Source organism: Pseudophryne corroboree, chromosome 4, assembly GCF_028390025.1.
Source record: "Pseudophryne corroboree isolate aPseCor3 chromosome 4, aPseCor3.hap2, whole genome shotgun sequence".
Classification (NCBI taxonomy): Eukaryota; Metazoa; Chordata; class Amphibia; order Anura; family Myobatrachidae; genus Pseudophryne; species Pseudophryne corroboree.
This window is the reverse complement of record NC_086447.1, coordinates 481,862,690-481,875,622: the sequence shown is the minus strand read 5'-3', so window position 1 is coordinate 481,875,622 and position 12,933 is coordinate 481,862,690. Positions and strand designations below refer to the sequence as shown.

At 44.7% G+C, this 12,933-nt stretch overlaps 1 protein-coding gene across 2 annotated transcripts in view; it reads left to right on the top strand.

The window, feature by feature from the left end:
• Positions 1–8,856, top strand: part of RTN4IP1 (reticulon 4 interacting protein 1) — a 60,106-nt gene extending 51,250 nt beyond the window's left edge. For both annotated transcript variants that reach the window (XM_063917064.1, XM_063917065.1), the window contains exon 9: positions 8,708–8,856. In XM_063917064.1, coding sequence (XP_063773134.1) covers positions 8,708–8,827 — 120 coding nt within the window. In that variant the 3' untranslated portion in view covers positions 8,828–8,856. The remainder of the gene's footprint in view (positions 1–8,707) is intronic.
• Positions 8,857–12,933: the final 4,077 nt, after the last annotated feature.

The window sequence follows — 12,933 nt, the reverse complement described above, 5'->3', positions numbered from 1 at the left end:
GGCAAACAAACTGAAACTGTCACTCTCATTTTTCAGTAGGGTATTTGCAATGGTGCAAGAAGTATGTGCTGTAACCTGTAACACACACATTCATTGTGCACACACTATATTTCTCTATCGTCCTAGTGGATGCTGGGGTTCCTGAAAGGACCATGGGGAATAGCGGCTCCGCAGGAGACAGGGCACAAAAAGTAAAGCTTTCCGATCAGGTGGTGTGCACTGGCTCCTCCCCCTATGACCCTCCTCCAAGCCTCAGTTAGATTTTTGTGCCCGGCCGAGAAGGGTGCAATCTAGGTGGCTCTCCTAAAGAGCTGCTTAGAGAAAGTTTAGCTTAGGTTTTTTATTTTACAGTGAGTCCTGCTGGCAACAGGATCACTGCAACGAGGGACTTAGGGGAGAAGAAGTGAACTCACCTGCGTGCAGGATGGATTGGCTTCTTGGCTACTGGACATCAGCTCCAGAGGGACGATCACAGGTACAGCCTGGATGGTCACCGGAGCCTCGCCGCCGGCCCCCTTGCAGATGCTGAAACATGAAGAGGTCCAGAATCGGCGGCAGAAGACTCCTCAGTCTTCTAAAGGTAGCGCACAGCACTGCAGCTGTGCGCCATTTTCCTCTCAGCACACTTCACACGGCAGTCACTGAGGGTGCAGGGCGCTAGGAGGGGAGCGCCCTGGGAGGCAAATGAAAACCTATTTGGCTAAAAAATACCTCACATATAGCCTCCGGGGGCTATATGGAGATATTTAACCCCTGCCAGAATACACTAAAGAGCGGGAGACGAGCCCGCCGGAAAAGGGGCGGGGCCTATCTCCTCAGCACACAGCGCCATTTTCCTTACACAGCTCCGCTGGTCAGGACGGCTCCCAGGTCTCTCCCCTGCACTGCACTACAGAAACAGGGTAAAACAAGAGAGGGGGGGCAAAATAGTGGCAAAAATTATATTATAAAAGCAGCTATACAGGGAGCACTTATTATAAGGCTATCCCTGTCATATATAGCGCTTTTGGTGTGTGCTGGCAAACTCTCCCTCTGTCTCCCCAAAGGGCTAGTGGGGTCCTGTCTTCGTTAAGAGCATTCCCTGTGTGTCTGCTGTGTGTCGGTACGTGTGTGTCGACATGTATGAGGACGATATTGGTGTGGAGGCGGAGCAATTGCCAAATATGGGGATGTCACCTCCTAGGGGGTCGACACCAGAATGGATGCCTTTATTTATGGAATTACGGGATAGTGTCAACACGCTAAAGCAGTCGTTTGACGACATGAGACGGCCGGACAATCAGTTAGTGCCTGTCCAGGCGCCTCAAACACCGTCAGGGGCTGTAAAACGCCTTTTGCCTCAGTCGGTCGACACAGACCCAGACACAGGCACTGATTCCAGTGGCGACGGTGACGAATCAACCGTATTTTCCAGTAGGGCCACACGTTATATGATTTTGGCAATGAAGGAGGCGTTACATTTAGCTGATACTACAGGTACCACTAAACAGGGTATTATGTGGGGTGTGAAAAAACTACCTATAGTTTTTCCTGAATCAGAAGAACTAAATGATGTATGTGATGAAGCGTGGGTTGCCCCCGATAAAAAGATGCTAATTTCAAAGAAGTTATTAGCTTTATACCCTTTCCCGTCAGAGGTTAGGGCGCGCTGGGAAACACCTCCTAGGGTGGACAAGGCGCTCACACGCTTATCTAAACAAGTGGCGTTACCCTCTCCTGAGACGGCCGCACTTAAAGATCCAGCAGATAGGAGGATGGAAAATATCCAAAAAAGTATATACACACATACAGGTGTTATACTACGACCAGCTATAGCGACAGCCTGGATGTGCAGTGCTGGAGTAGCTTGGTCAGAGTCCCTGATTGAAAATATTGATACCCTGGATAGGGACAATGTTTTACTGTCTTTAGAGCAAATAAAGGATGCATTTCTTTATATGCGTGATGCACAGAGGGATATCTGCACACTGGCATCACGGGTAAGTGCTATGTCCATTTCGGCCAGAAGAAGTTTATGGACGCGACAGTGGTCAGGCGATGCGGACTCAAAACGGCATATGGAAGTTTTGCCGTATAAAGGGGAGGAGTTATTTGGAGTCGGTCTATCAGATTTGGTGGCCACGGCTACAGCCGGGAAATCCACCTTTTTACCTCAAGCTACTCCCCAACAGAAAAAGACACCGACTTTTCAACCGCAGCCCTTTCGTTCCTTTAAAAACAAGAGAGCAAAGGGATATTCATATCTGCCACGAGGCAGAGGAAGGGGGAAGAGACACCAACAGGCAGCTCCTTCCCAGGAACAGAAGCCCTCCCCCGCTTCTACAAAAGCCTCAGCATGACGCTGGGGCTTCTCAAGCGGACTCGGGGGCGGTGGGCGGTCGTCTCAAGAATTTCAGCGCGCAGTGGGCTCACTCGCAGGTAGATCCCTGGATCCTGCAGATAATATCTCAGGGGTACAGGTTGGAACTAGAGACAGATCCGCCTCGCCGTTTCCTGAAGTCTGCTTTACCAACGTCCCCCTCAGAAAGGGAGACGGTTTTGGAAGCCATTCACAAGCTGTACTCTCAGCAGGTGATAGTCAAGGTACCTCTTCTACAACAGGGAAAGGGGTATTATTCCACTCTATTTGTGGTACCGAAGCCGGACGGCTCGGTAAGACCTATTCTAAATCTGAAGTCCTTGAACCTGTACATAAAGAAGTTCAAGTTCAAAATGGAGTCACTCAGAGCAGTGATAGCGAACCTGGAAGAAGGGGACTTTATGGTGTCCTTGGACATCAAGGATGCGTACCTCCACGTTCCAATTTACCCCTCACACCAGGGGTACCTCAGGTTCGTTGTACAAAACTGTCACTATCAGTTTCAGACGCTGCCGTTCGGATTGTCCACGGCACCTCGGGTCTTTACAAAGGTAATGGCCGAGATGATGATTCTTCTTCGAAGAAAAGGCGTATTAATTATCCCATACTTGGACGATCTCCTAATAAGGGCAAGGTCCAGAGAACAGCTAGAGAGGGGATTAGCACTGTCTCAAGAAGTGCTAAAACAGCACGGCTGGATTCTGAATATTCCAAAATCCCAGTTAATGCCGACAACTCGTCTGCTGTTCCTAGGGATGATTCTGGACACGGTTCAGAAAAAGGTTTTTCTCCCGGAGGAAAAAGCCAAGGAGTTATCCGAGCTTGTCAGGAACCTCCTAAAACCAGGAAAGGTGTCTGTACATCAATGCACAAGAGTCCTGGGAAAAATGGTGGCTTCTTACGAAGCAATTCCATTCGGCAGATTCCATGCACGAATTTTCCAGAGGGATCTGTTGGACAAATGGTCAGGGTCGCATCTTCAGATGCACCAGCGGATAACCCTGTCTCCAAGGACAAAGGGTATCTCTTCTGTGGTGGTTGCAGAGTGCTCATCTATTGGAGGGCCGCAGATTCGGCATACAGGATTGGATCCTGGTGACCACGGACGCCAGCCTGAGAGGCTGGGGAGCAGTCACACAAGGAAGAAACTTCCAGGGAGTGTGGACGAGCCTGGAAACGTCTCTTCACATAAACATTCTGGAACTAAGAGCAATCTACAATGCTCTAAGCCAGGCAGAACCTCTGCTTCAAGGAAAACCGGTGTTGATCCAGTCGGACAACATCACGGCAGTCGCCCATGTAAACAGACAGGGCGGCACAAGAAGCAGGAGTGCAATGGCAGAAGCTGCAAGGATTCTTCGCTGGGCAGAGAATCATGTGATAGCACTGTCAGCAGTGTTCATCCCGGGAGTGGACAACTGGGAAGCAGACTTCCTCAGCAGACACGACCTTCACCCGGGAGAGTGGGGACTTCATCCGGAAGTCTTCCACATGCTGGTAACCCGTTGGGAAAGACCAATGGTGGACATGATGGCGTCTCGCCTCAACAAAAAACTGGACAGGTATTGCGCCAGGTCAAGAGATCCGCAGGCAATAGCTGTGGACGCGCTGGTAACGCCTTGGGTGTACCAGTCGGTGTATGTGTTTCCTCCTCTGCCTCTCATACCAAAAGTATTGAGAATTATACGGCAAAGAGGCGTAAGAACGATACTAGTGGTTCCGGATTGGCCAAGAAGGACTTGGTACCCGGAACTTCAAGAGATGATCACGGAAGATCCGTGGCCTCTACCTCTAAGGAGGGACTTGCTTCAGCAGGGTCCCTGTCTGTTTCAAGACTTACCGCGGCTGCGTATGGCGGTTGAACGCCGGATCCTAAAGGAAAAAGGCATGCCGGAAGAAGTCATTCCTACTTTGATTAAAGCAAGGAAGGAAGTAACCGTGCAACACTATCACCGCATTTGGCGAAGATATGTTGCGTGGTGCGAGGATCGGAGTGCTCCGACGGAGGAATTTCAACTGGGTCGATTCCTACATTTCCTGCAATCAGGATTGTCTATGGGTCTCAAATTGGGATCTATTAAGGTTCAAATTTCGGCCCTGTCGATTTTCTTTCAAAAAGAATTGGCTTCAGTTCCTGAAGTCCAGACTTTTGTTAAGGGAGTGCTGCATATACAGCCTCCTGTGGTGCCTCCAGTGGCACCGTGGGATCTCAATGTGGTTTTGGAATTTCTAAAATCTCATTGGTTTGAACCACTAAAAAAGGTGGATTTAAAATATCTCACATGGAAAGTGACCATGTTACTAGCCCTGGCTTCGGCCAGGAGAGTGTCAGAACTGGCAGCTTTATCTTACAAAAGCCCATATCTGATTTTCCATTCGGACAGGGCAGAACTGCGGACTCGTCCGCATTTTCTCCCTAAGGTGGTGTCAGCATTTCATCTGAACCAGCCTATTGTAGTGCCTGCGGCTACAAGTGACTTGGAGGACTCCAAGTTACTGGACGTTGTCAGAGCATTAAAAATATATATTGCAAGGACAGCTGGAGTCAGAAAATCTGACTCGTTGTTTATATTGTATGCACCCAACAAGATGGGTGCTCCTGCGTCTAAGCAGACGATTGCTCGTTGGATCTGTAGCACAATCCAACTTGCACATTCTGTGGCAGGCCTGCCACAGCCTAAATCTGTAAAGGCCCACTCCACAAGGAAGGTGGGCTCATCTTGGGCGGCTGCCCGAGGGGTCTCGGCATTACAACTTTGCCGAGCAGCTACGTGGTCAGGGGAGAACACGTTTGTAAAATTTTACAAATTTGATACTCTGGCTAAGGAGGACCTGGAGTTCTCTCATTCGGTGCTACAGAGTCATCCGCACTCTCCCGCCCGTTTGGGAGCTTTGGTATAATCCCCATGGTCCTTTCAGGAACCCCAGCATCCACTAGGACGATAGAGAAAATAAGAATTTACTTACCGATAATTCTATTTCTCGGAGTCCGTAGTGGATGCTGGGCGCCCATCCCAAGTGCGGATTATCTGCAATAATTGTACATAGTTATTGTTAACTAATTCGGGTTATTGTTTAGGAAGCCATCTTTCAGAGGCTCCTCTGTTATCATACTGTTAACTGGGTTTGATCACAAGTTGTACGGTGTGATTGGTGTGGCTGGTATGAGTCTTACCCGGGATTCAAAATTCCTCACTTATTGTGTACGCTCGTCCGGGCACAGTACCTAACTGAGGCTTGGAGGAGGGTCATAGGGGGAGGAGCCAGTGCACACCACCTGATCGGAAAGCTTTACTTTTTGTGCCCTGTCTCCTGCGGAGCCGCTATTCCCCATGGTCCTTTCAGGAACCCCAGCATCCACTACGGACTCCGAGAAATAGAATTATCGGTAAGTAAATTCTTATTTTTGTTATGCTTTAAGATAAATTTATACTGTTGTAAAATGATGTGAAATAGTTCCACAATAGTAGGAAAAGGAGAAAACAGTGCTTTAATAGGTCAAGAGAAATATGTGTTGCACTGCATGTGTGTATGTATGTGTACTATACTAATTTTGGGGCTTTTGATATGCTAAATTAGTGCAATGTATCACAGCTGGTCAGTAACAATGTATCACATGTTTAGAAATATTTTTAGGTCTGTGTTTTTGAATAAATTAAATAATTCATTGGGGCAATTTGCCATTTTGCAGATGATTGTGCAAATAAATCTGCAATGTATGGGGTTCACGGAGCATGGATTCAGACCAAAAATCGATTGGTATTGTTAAATCAGGTTGTCCAACATGTTGGATTTCACAGATCAATTGGAGCTGTAGATTTCTAGTGTATGGTAACAATAAGCACATAGCACATTTGCAGACTGCTTCTAGTAAACTGGTGAGTCTTTCAAGATTGGCAGATCTGTATTTGCTGAAAACTATCTGCAAATCTGTAATGTATGGGCACAGATTGGTGGATTGCTTTTTAGTGATTGCTGATGTATGGGGGCCTTATTTCAATTATTACCTCAAATCAGTTTTAAGGTGCATACACACTGTGCGATACTGACTAAAATATCACTCATTTGCCACCTTCTGAGCGATATTGACTGAAATATTGCACAATGTGTATGCTGCAAATGGAGGCCGATGTGCATTCCCGGGGGCCGTTAACCAGTCACTCTGTTGTCTATGCATGCAGGTCAATTTTGGCTGTGTCTGCCAAAACCATGTATGTGCCGGCCGAGGTGTGATGTCGCTGAGCGATATCGCTCAGTGTGTATGCATTATGTCATGCTGCCTGGGAGGGAAGGGAACACACTGTGCGATATCTCTACTGGAGCGTATCACACAGTGTGTACCCACCTTTAAGGCCCACATACATCAGCAATCACAAAAAAGCAATTTGCAGATTCTAACAATCCCAATCTATTTTTGGTCTGAATCCGCGATCTATGAACTCCTTGCATTGCAAATTTATTTACACAATCCTCTGCAAAACTGCAAATTGCCCCAATCGATTGCTGACGTGTGGGGACCTTTACTTGAGTGGCATATATTACCAGTTTCATACCAAGGTCAAACAGAATGGTGTCGTTTTAAGCAGTATAAAATAACCATTCCAAACTGCAGCCTGATAATCTAAAATATTGATATATCCCATTATTAAACGAGATAAAATTGGATGCAACGTAATTAAGACTCAAAATGACAAATGTTCCAGATCAGTGTCCTAGATCTATGTCATGTAACTTGGTATTTTCGGACCTGTCATATACTGGATCCACCCCAATATTCTTTTCTTATATTGTCTCTCCTCCTCTCCTGGTCTGTTACATCTCCATCGCTACTTTTGGGAGCTGTTGGGGGGGGAAGCATGCACCTCTGCTTCCACTTCACATGACTGAGATAGGACAGGTCGTAGTACATTATTATAGATATATGTTCCTCTCTCCTGAAAGGGTTTGTATTGTAACCTTTACAGTAATTTGTAGGGTTAAAGGATCATCCTGAAGTCTTTATCCTTTTTCCTACAAAAGGCTTAGAAGCTCTCTTGCTTGTCCACAAAGTTACACCTATCAAACTTGTTATAGATTGGAATAGAGTAATATCAGTCCCCTTTCTTGTATTCTTTCTAATAGTTGTACTTTCCAACCCTTTCCTCTGTTCTATGAAAAAACCCACATGGAAAAAAGCCCACTAGGAAATTGCATTATGACAGGGTTTTTATTCTGTCTGCAATTTTCTTGCGGGCTTCTTTCTAGCACGTTCTCTTCTGGTTACCATTTTTGATATGTGATTAATCTTTCTTTATGACCGTGTGGTGTTTTTTTCCATGTGGGATTTCGTCTAGTTACCCTTTCCTGTTCTATGTTAGGTGGTGTTACGTTGAAGATAATTCCCATAGATGTGGATCAGTTACACCAAGAGGTGTAGCTTAGTGACTTTTTCTTTTAAATATGCATCTTATTCACATTGCAGACGCAGCAAAACACCATTTAATTTGTTCGAGGAATATTGGGCTGTTACTTTAACTGTACAGGAATTAGTTTTAAATATGTACAAAGTCGCGGATGAAGCACAACGGAACCTGGCGTAAAAAAACAACAACCCATGGCCACTGCATAATAGTATTACATATACAGACTCATTCACACACAGATGTACGAATGTCACTTATCAAATTCATCAGAGCAGTCTCGTTAAGAAGTTTTATTGCATCTGGTTGTATCATTTGTGCCACTAATGCTAGGTACACACTTGACCAACATGTTGGCGGACCCGCTGTCATGCCGACCGTGCGGCCAATCCAGGTAAGTATACACACATTTACAGCTCGGCCACTTGATGTGTCAGTCAAGACACATCAGGACACCATGATGGGGCATTTGAATTTGCCCACCCAGCTGTGAAGCCTCCCCACCTCCCTCCCTGCAGCAAGTGTACATACCCATACACACAGCCAGAAGTGCTGCACAGTCGACACGATATGTCTGTGAACTATGGCCTGGAGCTATTCAGCCGTTTGAACACCTGATATATTGCCTAGTGCTTAAGACACACATTTGAGTGAAAAAGACACGCGGCACAAGCAGAGTTGGATGGGACCTGGCACATCAGGAAGGGCAGTTTGGCGTGACTGCAGCAAGAGTGTATGAGGACACATCATTTTATACTGTTGCTTAGACTATATAGAGTATCTTTATTCATGAATACAAACAGGTATTTGGAAAAGTTGTTTACTATCCCTACTTTTATTGTGCATTTCCACCATTTACCATCAGTCTGTAGAATTTATTTGAAAAGAGAAGATGTACGGTGCTTTTATTTCAGCATCATGTCATGTCCCTTTATTTTATATTATTTAGATTCGACCGGTTATTGAAAAAGTATATCCATTTTCTGACCTCCCCCAAGCCTTCCAGAAGGTAGAAGAAGGACATGCTCGAGGAAAATCCGTCATTGAAGTTCTCCATCGTAAAAAATAAATATTTGTATTTCCTACTGGTTTATCAAATTTTCCATGTGTGACTTTATTCTTTTGTGTGCATGGTGATGGAGGTATCTATGTCTTGATGAGTTCCTTGTCACATAGAGGGGTTAGGAGCATGAGCTCTGCACTGTCAGGAAAGTAGGCTTCTCCTTGATTACAGCCTTTGTGAAGTGAGCTTGGGGCGGGATTGAATTTTTAGATTAGGACTGTCCCAGAAAGGATGGTCTCTACTAAAAATGGAATCTCCTGCTATAGGAAGAATTCCACGCTGGCAGAAGCTGGTTAGTACCCGCTCCCTCCTCCCCTGTCTGCAGATTACATGATGTGATCTTACTATCTCAGGCCCGAAGGCCCTTCCAACATGGGACTACCATGCATGTTTCAAAAGCTGCCAATTTGGATAGAGCACTTAAAGCATCTCTATCGGCAAATAAAGTGAGCTAGCATAAGAGGACATGGGATATAATTTTTACCAGATGTCTATGTAGGACACTAATTGGGGTGACAATCACTTTCAGTAAGTGGTGTGTGTAGTGCAGTGGTTCTCACACTCTGACCTCAAGGACCCCCAACAGTTCATGGTTTCCAGATCACCTAGCAGGTATATTTTAAACGATCCACAGGTGGGTTTAAATATTTCACTTGGGATTCTGTGAGGAGACCTGGAGAATGCGAACTGTTGGGTGTCCTTGAGGACCGAGTTTGGGAACCACTGGTGTAGCCTATATTATACTGGTAAGGGGTGCAGGTGTAGTGGAAGTTATAATGTACCTGGGGCACTGCATTGTGATATTATGAACTGGAGGGCCCTGTAATGTTACATACTATGAACTTTGGGCCCTATAATTTTGCATAATATGTACTGGGGGCACTTCACACCATCATGTGTTCTGGCAGCGCTACAAAGTGTTATAATATGAACTGGGACAACTGGGCCTGACTCTGAGTTATGCGTAAAACAAAAAAAGAGCAAGTCACTGCACCTTGGTAAAACCATGTTGCTCTACAGGTGGGGAAAAATGTTAAAATGTGCAGAGAGATTTAAGGGGTGTGTACAAACACACATCTAAATATCAGTGTTAAAATAAAGCTCTCCAGCATTTGTTGACTACATGCAAAAGCAGCCAGTATTTACCTTGCATGCAAAAAATAAGTAAGTTTGCACCTCTTGCAGTGCTACATGGTTTGTACTCCCAACTATAATGAATGAGTCCGTTACCTCCATTACAAATTAATCTAATGCTCTGTAAATTAATACAGCATTGCAAAATGAATACTAATGTGTCAACCAATGTGTTCTGCATTTTATATTTTCCTAAAGTCACTGAAAAACACTAGAGCAGGCCTGGCCAACCTGTGACTCTGCAGTTGAAACTACAAATCCCAGCATGCCCTGCTACAATTTAAGCTTTCCCTAATAGCAAAACTGTGGCAGGGCATACTGGGACCTGTAGTTTTACACACAGTAGCATACACAAGAATAAGAAAAATGCTGATGCACTCTATGAACTAAGAATACTGATAATCAAAATCATTTTGATAAATTCTTACAAATAACATGGAGTATACGTGAAGTTATACGAACAAATATGTGGGCCCATCCACCACGTCCAGGTGAACACATTATATAAAATTACCCAGGTCATACCTTTAAATAGATTGAAGTTGTACTAAACCCATAATTTCCAGTGTTTCTCTGGACCCTATTGGGATAACCTGGAGCGAGGGGATACAAGTCATTGACCTATCCATTACTGTACAGTGCCGCAATTTCTAGCATTGTGCCACAGGAAGCGGTGGTAAGAAATACAACACAAATTGCATAATAAAGCCTCTGGATTTTGCACTTCACTGGGGGAAGTGGGTTGGATCCAGGTTGCTGGTCCAATCTCCCAGGATCCGAGAGAGCTTCCCAAATTTTGTGAGGGTACCGAAAGTTTCAGAAGAGTAGGCAAGTATGGCTAAAAACAAAATAATAATAGGGATTATCTTCTATATTAAATAGGTCCAATTTGCAGGTTGTCGGGATCCCGGCGGTCAGGATTACCGATGCTGGAATCCCGACAGCCAACAATACTGCCAGACAGAATCCTGGTAAAACAGGACTATTCCCAGTCGCGGGTGTCCATGACACCCATAGAGTGGGAATAGATCCTGTGGCGAACCACCAAGCCCGCAGCAAGGGGACTCTGCGCTCGCTCCGCTGACGGCATTCTGGCGGGCAGGATGCCGCTGTCGGGATATATACAGCTGGTATCCTGCCTGCTGGTAAGTCGTACTGACTCATTTTAGTTGTCTCTTTCTGTAGTTATATTTCCAACCTCCAGGCCTTACAACTTTCCTATGCTATTATATGTATTATTTGGAGCAGTTGCCTGTTTCAAGGTGCTCTGTGATCTTGCATTCTAAAATGAAATGGAACTGGCACTGCTTACACTTAGTAATATGATAGTGCCTAAGTGACAGTGAGATTGTAGTATGTAAAGAGGAACCTAGGGAGAGTCATGAGCCCTTTGTTTACATGTATAGGGTTAGGGAATAGACGTGCCTTTCTGGTATTGGTCTCAGTTATTTTTTTGTAATTTTTATTTATTTATTTATTTATTTTTTGGCGGGGGTGGTGTTTCAACCTTTAAAGAGATTGAGGGGAATCCAGTAACCTCAGGCAGGAATAATGTTAATAGGGACATCTCTAGGGTGCAGGTTGAACAGAGAGATAGGTCTATATTTCAGGTGAGTAGGAAGTACTATTTTAAACTTTTTCTCTCCTAAAAGGGAATCTTGGTTTTTACATGGGTATAAAATCAAAGAGAGCCTCCAGGTTTATAGTTCTTTAATCTCCATTTCATTCACATCAAACATGTTAATAGTAATTACTGTTATAGCAATTGGGAGATTTAGCAAAGCTTGGAGAGAGGGTTGAAGTACTATCCACTCAGCTCCTTCATGTTACAGGCTGTGTTTGAATAATGACAGAAGCCGAGTGTTTGGTACTTTAGCTCTTTCCACATATCTCTCTTCAAGTTTTGATTAATTTCCTTCCTGGTTTATTAGGGAAAAAAGTTCTAGCTCAATGTCCCAGATGCTACCAATGTCTTTAAAGGAAATAAATCCTCACAGAAACTAATTATAACTATCGTTATTCTGGTGCTGACAAAGGATTCCAAATAAATCCAAGTTAATCACTTTGTTTAGTGTTGCTACAGACAACTAGATAGGATTAAAATTAATTCCTGGTACTTTTTACCTATAACTAAATCTCTGTGGCTATTTATCTAACTCAGTTGTTCCCAAACTCGGTCCTCAAGGCACCCTAACTGTCCAGGTTTTAAAGTTATCCATACTTGTGCACAGGTGACTTAATTAGTACCTCATTTATTTCAATTAAACCATCTGCGCACGACCATGGATAGCCCTAAAACCTTGACTTTTAGGGTGCCTTGAGGGCCGAGTTTGGGAACCACTGATCTAACTAAACATTCGGAAACAGTGTAACAGAGAAGTAAACAGGAGATATCAGCTGCTTTCCGGTCACCAGTCCTCGCACCATCTGTCCACATAGTTTTCTCTGGGGTTGGTATGTAACAACTCCAAGAAGTTTAGGTTGCTTGCCGTTGGGTAATGCCGTCTGTATTAGTTAGCCTACTATTCTCAGTGGAGTAGCACTGTTTTAGAGGGATCTTTCAATACCTTTCCACTGGGTTGGAGCTGTAAGCGATGCCAGTCACAACTGGGTACCTAGCCAAAAGTGAAGTGATGGCATAAGTGATCACCTAATACTGATTTCTGGGATGGGCTCTTATTCAATGAGGACGGACAGCTCTTCGTGTAATGCACACACAAAATGTTGGGGTAGATTTTATTACCCTGTTTCGCCAGTTATATACAGTACCTCCCCAAAGCTTTCCTAACCATCAATGGCTTGAACACTCCGGGCTTTATCTTGTTTCGTGGTACTAGAGAGGGCTGTCCACTGTCCCCTCTGTTATTTAATGTAGCCTTGATTGGACTATTCCATTTATATACTCCCTGGCATGGGATAGAGGTAGGCCCGCACATATTGAAAGTTTCCACTTATGTGGATGACCTCTTCCTATATTT